We start from the raw sequence: 20,750 nt of genomic DNA, 5'->3' as shown, positions 1-20,750 counted from the left end.
ATTAATGTTTGGGAGTGAAAGTTGGGTATGGCAAAAGAAGCACGAAAGCAGAATAAATGCAGTGGAAATGAGAGCGTTAAGGAGTATGATGGGTGTGAAATTGAGTGACCGGATAAGGAACAGCGTGATAAGGGAATGTTGTGATGTGAAAGAAGAAGTATTGACAGGAATAGAAAAGGGTATGTTGAAATGGTTCGGTCATGTGGAGAGGATGAATGAAAACAGGTTGACTAAGCAGATATACAAGGAGAGTGTGGAGGGAAAGGTCGGAGTGGGAAGACCTAGACGAACGTATCTTGATCAAATTAAGGACGTCCTGGTAAAGGGTCAGGTCAAAAGTACCCGAAACCCCCGAGCATGCATGAAGAGAGTTATGAATGTGGATGAAGCGAAGGAAGTATGCAGAGATCGTGGCAAGTGGAAACAGGTAGTCTCTGCTTACCCCTCCGGGAAAGAGGCGTGATTTAATGTATGTATGTATGTAGAAAGAAATGACAGCATGTAATATTTTGATTGGAGGAGAAAAAGTTGAGCAAGTGAAAGAGTTTGTATATCTAGGATCAAAGTTTACATCAGATGGCAAGTATGATAGTGATATTGAAAGGAGAGTGAACGCGGGGAACATGGTGAATGGAGCTTTGCATGCCTTTATGAGCAGTCAGAAACTATCCAAAAAGGCTCGGCTGGCTGTGCATAGGGGCGTGTTGGTTGCGACATTAATGTATGGGAGTGAAAGTTGGGTATGGCAAAAGAAGCACGAAAGCAGAATAAATGCAGTGGAAATGAGAGCGTTAAGGCGTATGATGGGTGTGAAATTGAGTGACCGGATAAGGAACAGCGTGGTAAGGATATGTTGTGATTTGAAAGAAGATGTAGTTACAGAAATAGAAAATAAAGGAGCATGCATGAAGAGAGTTATGAATGTGGATGAAGCGAAGGAAGTATGCAGAGATCGTGACAAGTGGAAAGAGGTAGTCTCTGCCTACCTCTCCGGGAAAGAGGCGTGATTTTATGTATGTATGTAAGTACAACTTCGTTAACCGCTGGCGTTTGACTGACGGCGAAGACGCGCGCGAGCGCGAGCGAAACATGCCTCGGTAGCGCACACAACACGATAACTACCTACATCGTGCAACAAAATGTGTCAAACGACATGCGTATGTGGGGCGATGGAAAACAAAAACGGCTAAGCGACGTACTTCAATATTATCTTAGAAATCAAAATGGGTCAAGCGACCATATCCTATAAAAAGCGAAAAGGCAAATTGGCGCAATCGCCTCTGATTTTCAAAATAGTATTATGCAATGTAATCCATACGCCTTGACACAAAAATTATGATAAAAGTCAAAAAGGTTTAAGTGGCAGATCCACAAATTAACCCAAATCTTTGTCGTTTAGATCAATGACCGCCAAAATGAGACCCTTTTTTGCGGTTGTGTCAAGCGCCAAAAAAATGCTCAGAAAAATATGAGAGTGCGCCCAAACGATGGAGAAAAATTCGCTGATTCCAAATATGTATATAACTCAATATCGCAAAAAATGTCGCTTGACACAATTAGCCTTTCAACCGTCGATATTATGCTTTTTTATAAACCCAAGTGGAAAGATGTAGTCTTTGCCTACCCCCGAGAAAGAGGCGTGTTATTATGTATCTATGTATGACTCCAATTGATTATTTGTAATTAAGTACTGTCCTATATATAACCCGTATATAAGTATACCTACATAACATTCAGTACGTGTGGTTACTTTTAACACCTACAGAAAAGTTATTCATAATCTTATTATATTTACACGACACAACACTTGAATCTCGCTTGCGACCCATGCATCTCGCTTGCGACTAGTCGTCGAATCGTCCAATATCAACGTATGTTATGTATTCCTTCCTATTAAGGAACCATTTTGCAGTAAGGTAAGATCACCCGAGAAAAAGTCATTCAATCAATCAGTCAATGCGTGGGAGATGTAGGCATAGTCGACCGCAAGCTATCCTTTAGGATTCTGTACCGGTAGGCCAAATTTCTAGGTAGGTGTAGTAGAATAGCTATGATGTCTACGGATAGATTGACTTACAAAACTATGGGTTCCTTTTAGATGGCAGAACCCCAAGAACTTTAAATCGATTTAATAAATATTTTTTTAATGCTGATCCTCTCGGTTGGTGCTTAAATATAAAGAGTTTGATTTGATACTTTCCTAGTGATAAATGGATGAGTTTGATTACAACACGCTGCTTATACCTAACTTTGGGTGATGTTCTGTTAATAACCAGGGTTATCATTTTAGGGAAAGGGCAATTTAAAAATATAATAGAGATATTTACTCACTAGTTTATGTGAGGAAAAAACAAGGACCAGCAACAAAAGCCCAAGCATTAACGATGCGAATGCGGTCAACATGTTGTTATCTCTAATATAGTTGTTTCTGCATAATAACATAGCGAAAGCAGCGAAAATGTTTGTGTAGCGGTTAGATCTATCTAATAATAGACATTCTGCGGAATCGTGGAATACTGATAACAAATGAACACTGCACAATAAAACGATACTGTCCAAGTACACATACGTAACAGCTGTTTACTAGAACTATAATAATTTTTGTAGGTTATCGGTATTTACATATAAGCGTAAAGAAACATACACACAACAATTGCTATGTATAAGTAAACACTGATTTTAATATTATATTATATTTGCGTCTGACGTGTATTTTACTGTTGATGGCATGCTGTTACTTATAACCTGTTGAGATACGTCAATTAAGATGAATAAAGGTAACTACCACGGAAACAGAAGCCAGGAAGATATCGCTAAGTGTTGTAACTTGGAGGTTAATGTGTGTATGATATGAATAACAGGTGAGCCGTGGATTGGTCGGGCGCTGAGATAAAATCTGAAGGCTGCGCGTGCGGGCGTGATGCAACGCGCAAGCTCAGACGCAGTAGCGCCGCGCGCCCTCCGCCGGGTGCCACTTGAGCTTCATAAGTAATTGTTACTCAGACGAGTCCAATAATTAAGCGATAAATATACCAACAGTGTGGCGGTGAGAGGAGGGCGGCAGTCGAGCGGCAACAGCGTTACGTACCACACACCCGCGCCGGTGATGGACCCCGAACTCGTTCGACATTTTTCTATCGGACGCCGTAGGAATCTCACCTGACTAGTTCCCGCGCAACGCTGCGTTAGTGCGCCGCTCTGGTGAACCCTTTCGCTTGTAAATGTGCCGATATTTACATATGCGCGCTCGTTCTCGCGTTGAACTTTCGATATGCGCCCGCGAGCCGCGAGGTGACGCGCGCGCAGCTCGGCGTTGCTGACGAGCCCGTGCCGCCCCAGCACGCTCACCTGTTCCACGACGTGCAATGAGCTACGTATGTTATCCGCATTCATACTTTTATAGATATATTACAAGCCATTTATGCTTATTTTCAGAAAACCTCTTGTTTTTCGCCGCACACCATAGCTGTTACGTCGCAATAACAAACATAACCCGTATGAATATTTTTCTCAACATTCCGTGAATGATTAGGACAAGGACAAATTAAAAATGCTAAAAAGACTAGACAGATAAAAGTAACCGAGTATGCGCAGTAAACAGTTCCTTTTTTAACTGGATAACTGCAGCAACAATGTCTCCATCTAGCATTTTTGAGATCTCCGTTCCTTTGAGAATATCTTTGTTTACTTACCTGAAGGCGGATATATCATACCATTAAAAGGGGCTTAATTAATCCATATCTAAAAACTGCGGCAAGAAGATTGTCTCAAAATGTATCAGTATCCTTCTTGTGGTGGTGTTGTGTGTGTGTCTCCTTGCGTATAATAGATACATATGGCATCTACCTACCTTAAAACCAACTGATACAAAACTTTTTTACGAATTTGTAGGAAGAATAATAAAGAAAGAAGAAAAAGGATGAATGAGGAAAAGAAGGTCCTTATTCTCAACACAGTTTATAAAATAAGCTGGGTTATGGGCCCAGTTTCATGTCTCTCACACTGCTTGCCAAGTATGGTTTGTAACAGTTCTTCCTTCTTTTCTGCCTCTGCCATTTCTTTACGATCATTTTACCAAAATAGCCTGGATTTGACTCAGTTGTGTATCAAATCAATATAAGTCCACCAATACAAAGATTGAGTGAGCCCTAAAGTGAGTTCAAGATGCCTGTAATTGATGGATACTTAAAAGATAAACGTCTATTCACGTATTTTCTCAAGGCATACTACGTCTTATTACGAGTACCTCCTTTTTTAATAACTTCGTTCGTTCTAAGTTTTGACCTAACGTGATCGTATTGGTATTCAGTTGTGGACAGTGGAGATCATAGTTATCCTCAAGGTCATATATTGTGTCCTTTAACTTTCCAATATACCTTAAACAATTAAGATTCTGTTATAAAAGTCAACATCTTCAAAAAAATGATAAACGAGTATTCAAAAGAGAGTTATAAATTTTTTTCCTAAAAATCTCTTAGAAACATGATTTCAGGTCATATACAAATCAAGATAATAAGTTGTTTTCTTTTCGTTAGGCTATACTCCTAGTATAAAAAGTATACCTACTATAGGTACTAGGAAACCACACCTAAGTATTGATAGCCAATTATAGCACAATCAGACTGATTTCTTCGACACACATTGTTTGTACCATGTTGTGCGCGATAATGTCAATATAAATTATATTGTTTTAGATAATTTTGCTCAGCGACCGAGTGCATGCTCGTTGCACTTTGCAAGTTACTGTTTTATACTCGTGTAATTATTTATATCAATTTAATTAACCTTTTTTTCTTTATTCTTGGGTACCGGAACCATAATAAGTATTTCTGTTTTTAATGATATATGATTAATTGTAGTATATCTTCACACCAAAAAATTGCTTTAATTGGACATAAAGGTCAGATAAACATTCCATTCCATATTACAAGTCTGGATTCCGTATTGCACTATATTGCTCTTAGGTCGTTGCCTAGATTATGTAAGATAAATTTTACATGCTGAGAAATGTTTTTAATTGTTGTCATGGTCAGCTGGCTGATTGATACCTACTCATCTTCTTAGAATAAATACTAACCTGCGGATCTATTTTTAGGCGAACGTTATCATTATTTCCACTGTTACGTTTATGTGATATAAATAAATTAGGTAACTAGTTGGCAGCTATTAATTAAAGTAAACAGGAAAATTATTACATTACTTATTATAAAACTAAATCTAAATATGTATAAAAGAGGACATTGACTAACTGAAATATGTTGCACAGCCCAAACCGCTTAAAAGTTTACCCGCTCTTGATTTAAAAGTTGCATTAAGAGAGGATTTTCACAAATTTTCGCGAATTCGTTGCACCCGAGCAGAGTCACAGGGGTACTCTAGTTACTTAAAATGAACATTGACCACCACACACATTGACGTGAATCGAGAGTTCAATATAATATCTAATTCAAAGAAATTTATTATCTGATCTGTATGTCACAGTATCACGCCTTTGTCCCCTCTAAGCAGAAAAGTTCTCTGATAAGAAATAGCAGGATAATGATCTCAAATTATTTTGAACCATTTTTTATAAAACTTTATTTTATACCTCAATATTAGTATAGTCGCTAAGGATCAGATGACTTGGCTATCCTATAAAAATTTATACAAAGGTAACGATGTGGTGGTCCAAATAGAGAATTTTAAGGTTTTTTAATTATAGTGCCGTGTGGTTCCCGGCAGTGCCGTGTGGTTTCCGGCACCAATACAAAAAAGGACCACTTCATCCCTTTCCCATGGATGTCGTAAAAGGCGACTAAGGGATAGGCTTACAAACTTGGGATTTTTTTTAGGCTTTGGACTTGCAACCTGTCACTAGTTTAATCTCAATTCTATCTTAAAGCCAAATAGCTGAGCGTGGCCATTCAGTCTTTTCAGGACTGTTGGCTCTGTCTGCCCCGCAAGGGAGATAGACGTAACCATATGTATGTATGTATGTATGTTGTACTAATAATGATAATAATGTTTTCACCTTATTATCACACTCCGCAGTGTGGTCCCCGGCACTTAAATTTCATCTCTTTTCCGTGGATGTCGGACATATACATATTTAGCGCATTCCATGCTGTTATGGTAGGGAAGAAAAATTCAAAAAAGCAATCAAGGGGATAATAAGGTCTAGCAAGCTGTCACTATTTGAATCTCGATTCTATCATTGGGCCATACAGCTGTATATGGCTTTTCAGTCTTTTCTAGAGTATTGGCTCTACCTATTCCATAAGGGATAAAGACGTGATTATATGTATCATATTCCGGACACAATTTACCAAAGGCATTTGCAAACAAAGTAAGCAAAAAAAATTGTTTTGCATACCATCTTTGCGGTTCTTTCCTTTTGTTGTTTTTGCTAGAGGAAGACATCTTATCTTATTTAAAGATTTTCAGAGAAAAGTAAAGTTGTTGCAAATCTGTTTAATTACTATTTACTTTCTCCAGAAGGACTAAAGCAAAAAGAAAATATCACTGTGAGTCATAGTGCCTAAGTGGTAAACACGGTCAGTGTTTACCAAACTTTAATCATCAATTTGCACTGGGTCCATGGGAAAGAAACGAAGTGAGACATTCTTTTGTGCCGGAAACACATGGCACGGATAGGGACCATATTTTTTATCGATTAAGCGTTGGCAATGCTTTGGTTTCAGAGTGGAGTAGCACATCTCTCGATCTAGATTAAAATATACCTAAAGGACATTGGTATTAAAAAATTGTATCTAAAATCTCAATAACAGTTGCCCAGCCAGGCTCAAAGTTTTGTCAACTTTGCCCAAGTGCAGATCAATGATGCATACCGTACAACTGATCACACAATTGCATATATCCCTCTTTCTCTCACATCACAGCGAATTCAAAAATTAAAGTATTGTTTTTCAGAAGAACATTTTATAGGTCTACGTCTGAAATTGCACTTCGGGGTCGGAAATACGCTGTGACTTTCAGGAAAGAGGGATAACTGCAACTGTTGTACCAATGAAATTAAACTACAAGTAGTTAGATAAGCAAAGCAACTTCTTATTACGACTTCGCGATTGGTGGGAATCGAAGCGTGTCAGGCAGAAGGTCTTCCGAGCATCACGCTCCACTGCGCACTGTCTTCTGACGCCGCCTCTTTTATGCTGTCCGTGACGTTAGAATCGAACATTCTTACGAGTACATATTTAGAAGTTATTGTTTTATTATTGAGAATTATTTTTAACTAGCTTTTACCCACAGCTTCGTCCTATTGTTTATACCGGGATGAAAGGTCCTTCTCCAGACTCTTAATTATATACGCACAATCCATTTAGCGGCATTCCTATTTCACTATGAATCCAATAAATTAATTTTAATTTTTCTTTTATTGAAATCAAGCTAGAAGTTTACCAGAAATCTAGCTCGTCATGGCAACGGTACACATCATCGTCGCTGACGTCACCTTAGATGTAGCCCTTTAGAGCCGGTACGTCTTCAACACGGGTTCTGCAGGTTAGAACTTCACCCGTGGTAGTAGTTTATTAGGGTGAACGCACATTTGGAAATAACGCTTTACACACTTTACATACGCACGCACCGTGGTTTTATTTTATATGCTTTCTGTCTTAAATAAAAGACTTATCTATTGACACACAGTCAAATTCCCTCATTTTTTTCGCTGTATTTGGTTTTATAATTATGTATTACCATGTAAGCAAAGTTCTTGGGAAATGTTAATTTATATACATTCTTACCTACAATGACATTGTTATTATCATTAGATGGGAAAATTCTATCTAATATTTGATAGATGTGGTAATATAATGAACAGCTTAAAGCTTGATGACTCATAAGTTTTAAAAAAAGGAGGAGGTTTGTTAAATTCTTTTATTACCACCTTTTGATTGCCGACATTTTTTGTGATTTTAGGGCACAATTTTAGGAACTAATAGATTTTTTCTGAACCAGATTATCCTTGGTCGATACCTCAATTTTTTGTTGGTAAAATTTAAAATTCTGATGTGGACACGTCACGACCCACCTGGATGATGAAAATGAATGAAATGCTTGAGGTTAAATGTGTTTAATCTGAAATCTGAAACCTGCAACCAACGCGTGCGGGACGTCGCTTTAGGCGCGTGTGATGTGATGCAGTGTGCGTTCACCCTTTCGTGGTCTGTTGTCAATGTGTGTTTTATATGTGCATGTATATACGTGATAGTGTGCGAACCGGTCCGATAGACTCTGGCCACCGTTCGGCACAAGACATAATTTAAATACTTTAAATGATAAAGTTTCATGCGGCGTTTCACAATTAAAACTGTTAAGTTCGAAGCAATGCTACGGTTTCCTTTGCCCGTTACGTAATTAGAAAGTAGCAGGTTTTTAAAGACGCAGTGAGGGCTTACGAGTATTCTTTGATTATTAATTACTGGAGGATTTATCCCACGGTTACTTGGTTAGGGAATAGTAATTCTCTAGTACCTACTTGGTAACTTGGGTAACGTTAGTGATTAGTAGGTATAGGTACTATCTGTCGCCAACGGCATCGCACGCGTTTTACGCATAACCTTTAAAAACTACAATTATTTAGATCTAAAATAGACTCAAGTTTAGTTAATACTAAAGTATGCTATTTTCGTGCTAATTTTATATTGAAGCCTTCACGCTTTACTCGCCTACCGACGAAATCAGGAATACTGTGTAATGATACAATTAATTTTGATTTTAACGAAGAACATCGAAGCCCTGAAAATAAAATACTTGACTCATTTCACATTTAATTGATTTTCTTCCAAAGCGCAGCTCTGTGTCTATCACTGAAGGCATCTAAATTTCGGTCATGGTATACCTACCAAGTTAAATTTTTGCATAACAAGTTTTCAAGGTCGGGAGGTTTATTATATACGCATATAAGCACTCTTTCATAATAATCTTTTGAAAAAGATAAATTTCTACAAAATATATAAATTACTCAAAAAATACCCTCTATAGGGATCAGTTCTTGCCTTGAGGTCATAGGTCCAGTTTCAATCAACGTTCAGAAATTTTATTCACCTATTTTTTTGTTGTCGGCTATTACATACATACATATAATCACGTCTATATCCCTTGCGGGGTAGACAGAGCCAACAGTCTTGAAAAGACTGATAGGCCACGTTCAGCTGTTTGGCTTTATGATGGAATTGAGATTCAAATAGTGACAGGTTGCTAGCCCATCGCCTAAAAGAAAAATCCCAAGTAATTATATAAGCCTATCCTATCTAGTCGGCTATTATTTCACAATTTTTTTTATAAGTAAGTAACTACTTTTTTAAATAATTTTTAATTAGTAGTCTGGAAAAGACCGAAATTCCACGACAAGCTGGATAGATAGGAATATACATACATATCAAATAGTGTCCCTTGATTGGCCCTTTGTATAATCAAAATAATTAAAAAAGTGATTTTAAAATAAGTTGCGACCTTGAATGTGATTCTCAGCGTCAAATGAATGCAATTGTATGCACAATTTATAAGAAGAATGCAATTGGAGCCGGTGCATTCATTATAAGGTCCACATTAGATAAATTAAACAAATGGTGACAAAAAGCTACTTATAACGTTTCCCTTAATTAATAGGTACCTTTTCATTCGTCGCTACAATATTGGCATTATTTTCTCAAATAAAGGAAATAGTTAAAACATGTCTACCTATACTTTTATATTCCAGTCCTATTAAATTGTGTTTCGTAATAAATACCTATAGGTAAACAAGTACTTTAAAAATTAATCTTGATACCTACATTTTTTGGGGTTTCGTTGATTTGTCTTATTACATACCTAGTGCGTTAGTATAAAACATTTTTCTCATGTTCCAAGATCCCATTGGGCTTGCCACAAATAATGATAAATAATGAAAATTTTCATGTTAGAATTTAATTTTATGATGAGTCCACTATATGATTCAGACCTTTTAGGGGTAGGAATGATAGGTTTATGGGATTGATTTTTGCTTTGCACAATTGATTCCAGGTAGGTATTTCTTAATATCTTCCTTACTTACCTTAATAATTTCAATTAGCTGACGCACTGAAAGAAGAAGAAATTAATCTTGAAAACAAACAGCACCAATAGCGCCGAAAAAGTATTTTATCCCCTTCTTAAAAGTAGAATTTCTCCCCAGAGCAACTACCAAATTTCATCAAAATCGGTTCAGTGGTTATGTTGTGAAAGCGTAACAGATAGACAGACTTAGTTACTTTGTTATTTATACTATTACCTAGTAGGGATTTGTATATCAAATCCGTTTTCTCATTTTCGCTGCACATTATAAGTGTCAGTCACTCCTTCCTTTAACATTACACAGATTGGTGGAATCGCAAGATTGCGTGTCCATTCTCGAAGCTAGACGACGGGAGCTGTCAATTACGAGCATTATCCTGGGTTTCATTGAATCCAACAGGAGGACGTAATCTGCTGCTATTCCCGGCGGTCGTTGATCTAATTGAGCATTTGAGTGGTGCGTGTGTGCTAATGGGCTAATTACATACCTACATGAGCTGAGAATTGGTGAGTCAACGCTGGACGCCGGCCGTGGGTGGCAGACGGCATGGCTCCGCCGCTGACATACTTTGTTATCGTGATTTTAACCTTAGTACAGGAAAAAAAAAATTTAAATTCGCCTGGTGAATTTCTTATTCTTAAAGCGGCGGTGATTGATTTTTGTTTAGGTGAGATCAAGTTTTGTCAAGTTCACATTATACCAGAAACCAATCAGTATAAATAATATCTATGTATTTATTATTAAATTAATATACAAACGTTTACCTATCAACACTTAAATTAACCATAAAGAATAACAATAAAAATGTGTGGCAAGTAAGCGTCGAACCTTTATGTCGACATCGTTACCTCATTTTAGAGATACACAGTCAACGAGGAGGAAACTGAGTTATATTAACAGATTCTCTGTGTAAAGAATCACAGAATAGTTATAACTACTTAGGTGTTGTTTCATTTTTGTACAGGGCATGAGTCAATGATCAACTGGCTGGATCTATTTTTATGAAAGTTTTTGTTGCATAGCTACTAACACTGCTACATACAGGGTTTTACATTTTATTCGGGTAATGATGATGAATGTAGTACTTACCTACTTATTTAGGAAGGGAACGTTAATGGTTAGTGAGGAAAATAAGTTTCTACGGGAATTGATTTTTTATCGAACCTTCTATCACAATGTTGAAACAGATCATGATAATGATAATATTAAGAGTGCTTAACTTGTCGCGACCACATCTCATTCGTATGTCGCTAAATGCAGTATAGGAATTAATAAGAACTCAAAACTGAAACATAACGAATTAATTAATATAGACTATTATGTTTTTAGACTCTGCTTAATGAGAATAACTTATTAGGTATGTTATTTACGTCGGATCTATTTAAAGCGTAGTAATAGGTATGTTTTGTAGTTCAGTGTATTTGACTAAACACACCATACCCATGAAAAACAAAATACATACTTTCATGAAATCACGCCTCTTCTTAAGAAATGAGCTGAGACTACATCTTTCCACTTTTCACGGTCTCTTCATATTTCTTTCGCTTCATGCACATTCATCACTATTCGTACAAAGAAAACTCTTGATCTGACTTTGGGAAAAAGTTATTACTAGGTTTAAGACTTGGTACACCCTATATATACTATAATAACACCAGGTACAAAAACATGATATGAAATTTTATCTTACTAATTAATTCATCATGAACGCAAATTACAAATCTGTAGTAACAAAGACTTGCAAATAATGGAGATGAATTGACAACCTAATGAATGTTGCATGTTATTAAAATTCTAGATCCTCTTGAAACAGGTATAAAAGAGCAAACAGCTTTTAACTTTCCCCGCGATCAGAATACCTCACATATAACGGACGCGAGAGACACGCGCCAAAAAAAACAACAAAAAATCAAGAGCAAGCGCTTGGTTATTTGCGCTATAAATTGACGAGGGTATAGAAGAAGTTACACCTTGACTGAGCCAAGTTTAAGATTGAGATTCGGAGATACTGTTAAGTTGCTAGCCCAACACCTAAAAGCAGAATGCAAAGATTGTAAGCACCTTCTTTGATTCACTTTAACAAAACGCGTACGCATAAAATAATCTATAGATACTAGCACGTTCCAAATTGTTGTTCGATCTTTTATAGTACTTACCAATTCTTGTTATTTGGTTAGCAGTACAATATTCTTGTGTTCCTTGGTGTTAAACATTAAGAGGTATACATATATTAGATGTGACAGAGTAGTTAAATAAATGATATGCATAAATGCTGAAGGACGTGTGGATGTGTGTTTAATACTTTTTCATGCCAAAACTACAAAACGGATTTTTATAAAACTGTGCAGTACATTAGTAATGTAGCTTAGACATTGGAATTACATAATAAGTTAAAATTTATAGCGATTCAAGGCGAATAAAGTCGCGGGCAAGTTGTGATTTTTATATGAAATAACAATATAAGTTTTAATTTGTAGAGACTTAAGGCGGATGAGGTAACAGCAAGTTTTATTATATACTCAATTTCTTAATCGAAGTGTCATTATATACTCAAGTTCTTTATCGAAGTCCTACATCTGCGACTTCTGTTGTTTGAGTTTGCGCGTAACGGCTCCAGTAGCAACCCGCGCGCGCACGGTAGCCGCCTCGGCAATTTCCACTTGCTTGATCGCATACTTAAAATAATTAGTAATGGAATTCGTTTTGGAAGTCTTCACATTATTGAAGATTGATAGTTAAGTTGTTATTGGTAAGACATGTTTTGCTGTACACTCTGTAAATTGAGTTCGATGGATTGAGTACGAATGGCTGTTGTAATTTAAGTGGTGCATTTTTTAGACTTAATTTTTTTTTGGCCTGTTTGTGGAATATAACAGATTTATTTATTACTTCACAACTGAAGCCATTAAATAGATTTCGTAGAATTAAGCACCGTAACAATAAGATTAAATTAGTCTAGAAATACTCTGAGAAAAATATTCTTTTATTTAATAATAAAATAGCATATAGTGGACTCATTAATGGCGAGATAAGATTCTAAAAATAAAAACTTTAAGCCCGGTATGAGTAAGATCGTAAAATGATAACCAAAAGGTACGGTATGTTAGATACCTGACAATGTATTTTTCTCTGCAAAGTTATTTACCTATTTTCATTGAATCATAGCTAACATTTACATAAACTTACGTTCCTGAAAGTTAAAGCCAGGCAGCCAGGCAGTTTACAAAGTAGTGAAGTTATGTTTATATGTATGTAAATTATATTACTCAGGAATAAATAAAATAAAAATAACATTACAACAATGAAATGGGTCACACTGTGGGTTCATAAAAAATAAAATTATTAAAGTATTTTAAATACTAATTATGCCCTTGGCTCCGCCCGAGCTTATCTCGTTTATTTTCCATTCCCACAGCACATTTTCACTAAGAGTTTCCTTGAGTTAACCAAGGAATAAACTTGCAAAATTTCAGGGATCTCCGCCCAGAAATTTCAGCTGTACTTACGTTGTCTGTCATTAATTATTTTTAACGATGACATATGAAACATTTACATACAATAAATGTGACATAAATATTTATTTCGTTATCCTAGAACCCCTTGTGCGTCAGACTGGTGATTTATCTCTTAACCATGGAGGTTGCAACACTATCTATGATTAACATTCGACAAATCATGTAAAATGAACAAACGTGTTGCATCTAACTGTAATGTATTGCTAGTCATCTCCACAGAGAAAACTTGTTAGGAATAATGTAAAAAAAATATGACACAGTTTAGATAGCTCCATCTGGCACGTGCGTATCTCAAATCAAAATAACAAACGTCGGCACCTGCCATTAAAACTTTCATCACGATCATTGTTCAAAGAATAGTCATCGCGTTGGATTGCTGTTCCTATGTATTTATCTCACTCAACTTGACATCTGTTATTCTTATAGTCAGGTGCAAAGAACAATAACATAGATATCTGTAGAAACTGAAAACGTTGGGAGTCATTGAGGATGTAGAAAGATATGGTATCTTTGTCAGAAAAAATAAAAAGTTCTTGTTTTAAATTTTAAGTAAATTCTTTTTAAACGAATATACCGATGCACTAATCCCTTTTTTTGTAAATTTACTTGGTGTCAATCAAAGACGCACACAATGATTTTTTATGCTAGTAGGTCGTCTTTGTCATTAAAGCAGTCTTTATTAATAGATATTATAATGATAATAGCGACGTGACGACCCTATCGCCCTCTGTGGAAGGGTTTCCTTCCCAGTGCAGTCAGTCTCCGTGGGGCGGCGAAGCCGTTGGTGAGTAGCGACACCACGGACCCTACCTCCTGGGAAACTTACAGACATACGCGATACACACACATACACTATCCCCGCCTCTGGCTTGCCTTGGCCGGCCGGCCAGAGTTGAGTCGCAAGAGCATATCCTTTGTTCCAGGATGGTTGTGTATTGCACGTACCTAATAGCGGGGAAACCAGCACGGAGTACCTCTTGTTGCGCCCTGGCTGCCGCATGGTGGCTTATTTAGGGTGCCCACAGGCTGCTGTTGTTTGGCCAATGAGCAGCGAGTCACCATGCCCTAATCAAAATTACGTGGGAGATTTTCGAGGCAGATGTCCATATCTCACTCCATAGCCCAGTAACCCATTCCGCATGACCCAGACCAAGTGAATCCAATGGTTCAACAAGGGACAGATCTCCATAGCTGCAGCCATCTCACTTTAGAACAAAAGGTACCAAAGGGCCTCTTCTTGTTGGCTTTGGCCCCAGGAACGCCTCCCAAATGACCGGGTTCCTATGGGCCCGTGCACATTTTACATGTACCAACATTATAATATTTTAGCTGCTTTGATAACAGTCAGAGTTCCGAAAGTTTCTATAAATTTTCCTTCCCGAGGAAATTTTGAGAAATCCTTCTTAGTGCAAAAATCAATAATAGAAATACCTACACGCGAAATGTCAAATCTGCAGACCGAACGATTTGGGGTGTGCGTTAATCAATCAGCTTTATTAGGTGAAAGAGTACTTAAGAAAGAGAATAAGGGGGAACAACTTAAGGTCTTACATGCGTCTTACTAAAGTCTAGAGATAAATTTTCTCTGTAAATAGCATAGAAAGGGTTCTAGTGACGGAAGCCATCGGTAAGGGAAAAATTTTTTGGTAATATATTTCGAACACAAACAGAATAGCATCTGTATACCTCCTTTCAGTTCAGTATCTACAATGGTTTTCATAACCAATTCATATAGTTTTGAAGGCCAGCGGTTGCAGCATGTCAGGTCAAACTAGGCACCAACTAATTGCTTCCTTAATAAACGATTAAATTGAACAATTAGTTTAGTCAGTTGTAATTCTGACGTGTTGATTGTTTAATTGTGTTTGCGTTAATGACAGATTCCCTCTCTTATGCTATCATTGTAAGAATTTATGTACGAGTATTTGTCACACAATATAGCCAAAAATACAAATGTCGAACTTACTTAGGTAAAAGCTAGCTCAAACTTCGTGATTTTGTCGTCGCGGGTAAGACTTAGGATGAATATAAAGATTCCTATTCAGAAGTAACACAAAAATTTTTGAGTCGGAATTTAGAATGGAATGAAATTAGTATGGAATTATTTTTTGCTGTGTACTATAAGTATTTCTATGTTGTTAAATGTAAGCGATTTTTTAACTTAAATAACTAGTTGTGAATTTAAAAATCTAGTTATATTCGTTAATTACGCAAAAACGACCAAGTCAATTATCGTGCAATGCAATTATGAGCCAAGGTTATTTATTGTCAAATTTTTATTTGTATCAGTAAGTTTATATGTTATTTATTATGTACACAATCCAATGCCATTTTTACATTTTCCTGCCGTGAGCTTACTAGAAGAAATTTCTCATGAAATAAGTCGTGCCCTGGTAATAAATTTCTCCTTTTTGTACATAAATATATAAATTGGCAATTTCAGAAATTAGCGTAGACGAGAACAGAAGCGGAGAAAGCACTGCGTCGTAGCTCGTAGCGGTCGTAGCAGTCGTAGCGGTCGTCAGAGTTGTAGCACACTCGTAGCGCTTTGTAGCTGTCTCGAATTTTATCATTATTATTATTAATATTTTCCTAAATTTATTAACATTTGCTAAGGAAGGAATTTGTGTGTCTTTTCTTACAATTGTAAGCAAAGCACAAATTCCGAACTATTGGAATACTTCGGAATGATTGTTTTTAATCATGATTGCGGTTCGCGGGCTATTAGCGACTGAAAAACTTTTTGGACACGCAGAGAAAATCGCGAAAACCGTGAAATGATTTTACATTAAGTAATGTCAATGTCTTGAAAATTACACCAATCGTGAGGGGTCCAAAGAAGGAAACTGTGGAAGGAAATGTTGATGGTGTGTAGGGGTTGATGTGGCGGGGTGTGTTGTGAGTGGTGGGGCGGCGGGCGGGGCCGGCGTGTGGGGTGGGGGGCGCGGGGGCGTGCGCCGACGCCGCCGCGTCTGGCGAGAGCACCCAGACTCATTCCACCCGCGATCTGCGCGCCGTACGCACGCGATGCGCATCTCACACGCTCAACACACGCGCCGCGCGAGCGACTACTCCCGCTTACATGCCCGCGCTAGTGATGTTACCATACTCAGTTATGTGCCATCGATTTTTTCGTGAACGAGTGCAGTTCTACATTTTCCCCAAGCGCTGAACGCGAGGATATTGCGGATTTTGCCAGACGACGTTGGATGCGTTAAAATTTCGGGTGAGTGAGAGAGGCGAGCGATCGTGCGCCTGCGGCCGGTTTGACCGCATTATTTTCGAAATACGTACGCCGCGATCCGGTCGACCGTGCTAGAACGATCAAAACATAACAACAACATAAATTTGACAACGTCCATGAAGTTTGATGTAGCTCGTAAACTGGCATTTGTGCAGACGCCAATTCTTTAGTATCGTCGTTCATCAGATGTCTTATAAGAAAAAAGTTTATAAAGCTAAAAGTTCCTCTAACACTTGCTTCGATACAAGCTGTGTTCGTATCGCCAGAGGGAGGGCGCGCGAGCCTCGCTCGCCGCATCCCGTTGATGTCTTTTACTGTACGCTTTTGGAAAGTGTTCGATCGAGAAATCCATATTTGCATTGCATGTTTATGTAACTTAACTGCTTATTTTGTGTTAAAAATACGGTAGTTTTTGATTAAAACCCTATCTGCTTACTAAATGTCCAGTTAATATTTATTAGAGACTTGTTTGTGGCCACGTTATGAGCGCGAAGCCGCTGCCCCGTGTGGACTAATTAAAAACCTGAATTCTTATAAGTGTATGGCCATACTAATATAATAATTCTATTTTTTGTGGTCTGTAGAACGATTGCGTTGTTATTCAAACAATGTTTTTTTAATAGCTGTTCTAATTCTTATCATATGTTAGTTTGTAATTTTGAAATGAAAGCTTAGGACCATGTTATCACATTAATTAAAAATAACATTTTTATTCCTCTTTATTTGTATGTTAGTTCAAATTCTATTTATTTTTATTTCCTAAAGAAAGTATGTGTAATTTTAGAAAAAATATTATTTCTTTAGTAAATAATCCGCAATATTTTTATTTTGTAATATGAATAAATATAAAATAAACAAAGATATAGGTACAAATACTAATAGTAAGTCTTAGTTTCGAATTTAAAGCTATTGTAAAATTCTTTTCGGAACTTAATTGGATGGCGGATAATGATCACTTTCATCATTATACTAATAATCAGATAAGTATCAACAATAACAGTTTAATTTGGGCGTCATATGTATTAGGTATATAAAATCCAAAAATATTTGAATAAAGTAGTGAACATTCCACGTAAATCAATGTTTACAGCTGTGAAACTTTTTCTGATACCTACAAATGTCAATATATTCGTTATAAAATAATAAAAAGGTCGCGACTTTATCATTTAGTATATTTTGGGTATTAATATGTTTAATTACAAGATAATTTTTTGTTATATAGCACAGTTTTCAATATTTTTTATTATTGTTATTTCTATTTGCACATGCGTTTAAATATCTGTATTTAACTTAATAAACTATTTAAAAAACTTGTATTCAAGCATTCTATCTGTTAATCGTTAGAAATTAATAAAAAAAACATTGTTTATTTCCACAGATATTAGTTTGTTTTCATGTTTTGAAGAAGTTATAAGTAGTTTTTATTTCATGCTGGTTTTAGTTAGTACATAATCCTAGATCGTGATCCTTAAGATATTTAACGCCAACTTTAGACTTGATCTTAAATAAGCTGAGCTTGCGTAAAAGAGTACTTCCTGAAAACTGATAGTGTGAAAATAAAGCTAAACCCACACTCTATTTGAGTTAAATTGATTGTCTGGTTATTTAACAGTCCTTTTTAAAACGATAATGTAATACATAATTGAAAAAATAAAACAGGTTATGGCAAATCACTTGTTATGTATTAATATTTTATTAAAACTTGTTAACCTTACAACATGACACACCGTCGACAGTGTCCAGTGCATCAAAACTACCTAATTAGATGCAATATAAACGAGTACCATTTTATTTACAATGTGTGCTGGTGCATTCAATGAAATAAATGCATTTAGTGACGATAAAATGACTACCGGTTTTACACAAAGTACGCTTTGTTAGAATCATGTATACCTATTGGTTCCTTCTTTTGGGAACTGAACTGTATCTCTCGGGAAGTATAAATTTATGAACTGCATTCTATAAAAAATTGTTTTCATTTATCGGAATAAATTGATGAGCTAGACAAATTGAAACGACTTTAAAGCCAAATCCATTGAGATGAATTAGTTATCAGACGGAATATTTACTAGACTAGTATTGAATTTAATCGTCAAAATAATTTCCAAAATAGCCCTTCATACTTTTAATAAGAGATTCTAATGTTTTTATGAAAAATTGTTTAACCACATATTTTATTATCTTTTGCAGGTAGTCGAGGAGAATTATGCGTGGGGCGTGCGCGTGCGCGGTGGTGTGCGCGTTGGTGGCGCTGTGTGCTAGCGCGGGGCTAGACGAGGCCGCGCGCTCCGCCGCCGAGAAGCAGCTGCTCGCGCTGCTCGGCATGCCGCGCCGGCCCGAGCGCGCCGCCGGCCTGCCGGCCACGCCGGTGCCGCGAGCCATGCGCCTGCTCTACGAGGCCCAAGGCGCCATCCCGGTTGCCGCGGCCAACACGGCCCGCTCCTTCCATCACACGCCCACTCCCGTGGACGACAGATTCCCCGGCGAACATCGCTTCCGTCTCTACTTCAACCTGACTGGAGTACCCGGCGATGAAGTCGCCCGCGGCGCAGATCTCACCTTCCAACGTGCGACTGGTGTGACCTCCACGCAAAGACTTTTAATATACGACGTGGTGAGACCCGGTAGACGTGGTAAAAGTGCTCCCATTTTAAGACTTATAGACTCTATTCTGTTACGGCCCGCTGAGGGCGTAGTCAAAGCGGACGCGGTTGGTGCCGTGCGACGGTGGTTTGTTGAGCCTGAACATAATCATGGACTCTTAGTGCGTGTAATAGAAGAAGACTTACCTAGTACGGACGCGCGTGTACCTCACGTGAGGGTGCGGAGACGGGCTTCAGAGACCGATGAAGATTGGCGTGCGTCACAACCTCTATTGCTTCTGTATACAGAAGATAGTCGAGCGAGAGCCGCCCGAGAGTCGGACAAGGCTCGTCTGACGAGAAACAAGCGTGGAGCTTCGCGGAAAGGCCACAGAGCCCATCATAGACGCAAGGAGGCAAGAGAAATATGCCAGCGGCGGCCTCTGTACGTGGACTTCGCGGAGGTGGGCTGGAGCGACTGGATAGTGGCGCCGCATGGTTACGACGCGTTCTACTGCCAGGGAGACTGCCCGTTCCCTCTGGCCGACCACCTGAATGGCACGAACCATGCTATCGTGCAGACGCTCGTCAACTCTGTGAATCCAGCCGCGGTGCCTAAGGCGTGCTGCGTGCCGACACAACTCGCTCCTATATCCATGCTGTACATGGACGAAGCAAACAATGTGGTGCTCAAAAACTATCAGGACATGATGGTGGTGGGTTGTGGTTGCCGATGACAAAGGCGCCCTCGCCCGTGTGGACCTAGTGATAAAATCGTGGACCCAGTGTATATATAGTAGCGGCCTCGAAAAATGTACATATGTGCCTGTGTATATATTCGTGTAATTATAATATTATTGAGACGAAAATATAATAAATATATATAATTTTCAAATAGATCATGATTTGAATTTATTTATTTGATAAGTCCATTAGTGAGAACAACAAAGGAAGTATGTATAATGCAATGTACATGCGACTGTTGTTAATGCCCGATTATCAATACTGAGAATATTCGGTATCTAATAATATTACTTATGCACTTAATGTGTATAAAATAAGCACAATTCATATTGCGGTGTTTATATTAGTTTGATTAGTAATGGCAAATGTGACCTCTTCTAGCTAGCCTGCCGGATGTGTCGAAAGGTCGTGCATTAGTCAAAATAAAATTAAGCCTCCACAGCTAACTGGGTCGTTAACCATGTCACATTAAACGCCTCATAAGGTCATCGCCAAACGAACTCGTATGAATGAACCTAACCTCGGTTTATAGACTAAATATACAGTCTGGGCTTAGCAACAGCAAAAAACTGATTAAATACCAAAGGGGACTCAAGGTGTATGGATGTTTTATAAACGCTCTTAACTACCGT

General features: G+C 37.8%; 1 protein-coding gene across 2 annotated transcripts; it reads left to right on the top strand.

The window, feature by feature from the left end:
- The first annotated feature begins 2,989 nt into the window (after nt 1-2,989).
- Nucleotides 2,990-20,273, top strand: LOC106132454 (protein decapentaplegic). Of its 2 annotated transcripts, none has more exons than XM_013331879.2 (2): nt 2,990-3,374; nt 18,983-20,273. In XM_013331879.2, the coding sequence occupies exon 2, from the start codon at nt 18,999-19,001 to the stop codon at nt 20,109-20,111; it is 1,113 nt and encodes a 370-aa protein (XP_013187333.1). In that variant the 5' UTR covers nt 2,990-3,374; nt 18,983-18,998; the 3' UTR covers nt 20,112-20,273. The 2 variants fall into 2 exon arrangements, with proteins under 2 accessions (XP_013187333.1, XP_013187332.1); XM_013331878.2 differs by lacking the exon at nt 2,990-3,374 and adding an exon at nt 16,555-16,774.
- Nucleotides 20,274-20,750: the final 477 nt, after the last annotated feature.

This window comes from Amyelois transitella, chromosome 14 (assembly GCF_032362555.1).
Source record: "Amyelois transitella isolate CPQ chromosome 14, ilAmyTran1.1, whole genome shotgun sequence".
NCBI classification, from domain to species: Eukaryota; Metazoa; Arthropoda; class Insecta; order Lepidoptera; family Pyralidae; genus Amyelois; species Amyelois transitella.
This window is presented reverse-complemented; position numbering and strand designations above follow the sequence as displayed.

Excerpts from the sequence above, each read along its gene's own strand:
- LOC106132454 (XM_013331879.2), top strand. The coding sequence starts at position 18,999 with ATGCGTGGGGCGTGCGCGTGCGCGGTGGTGTGCGCGTTGGTGGCGCTG.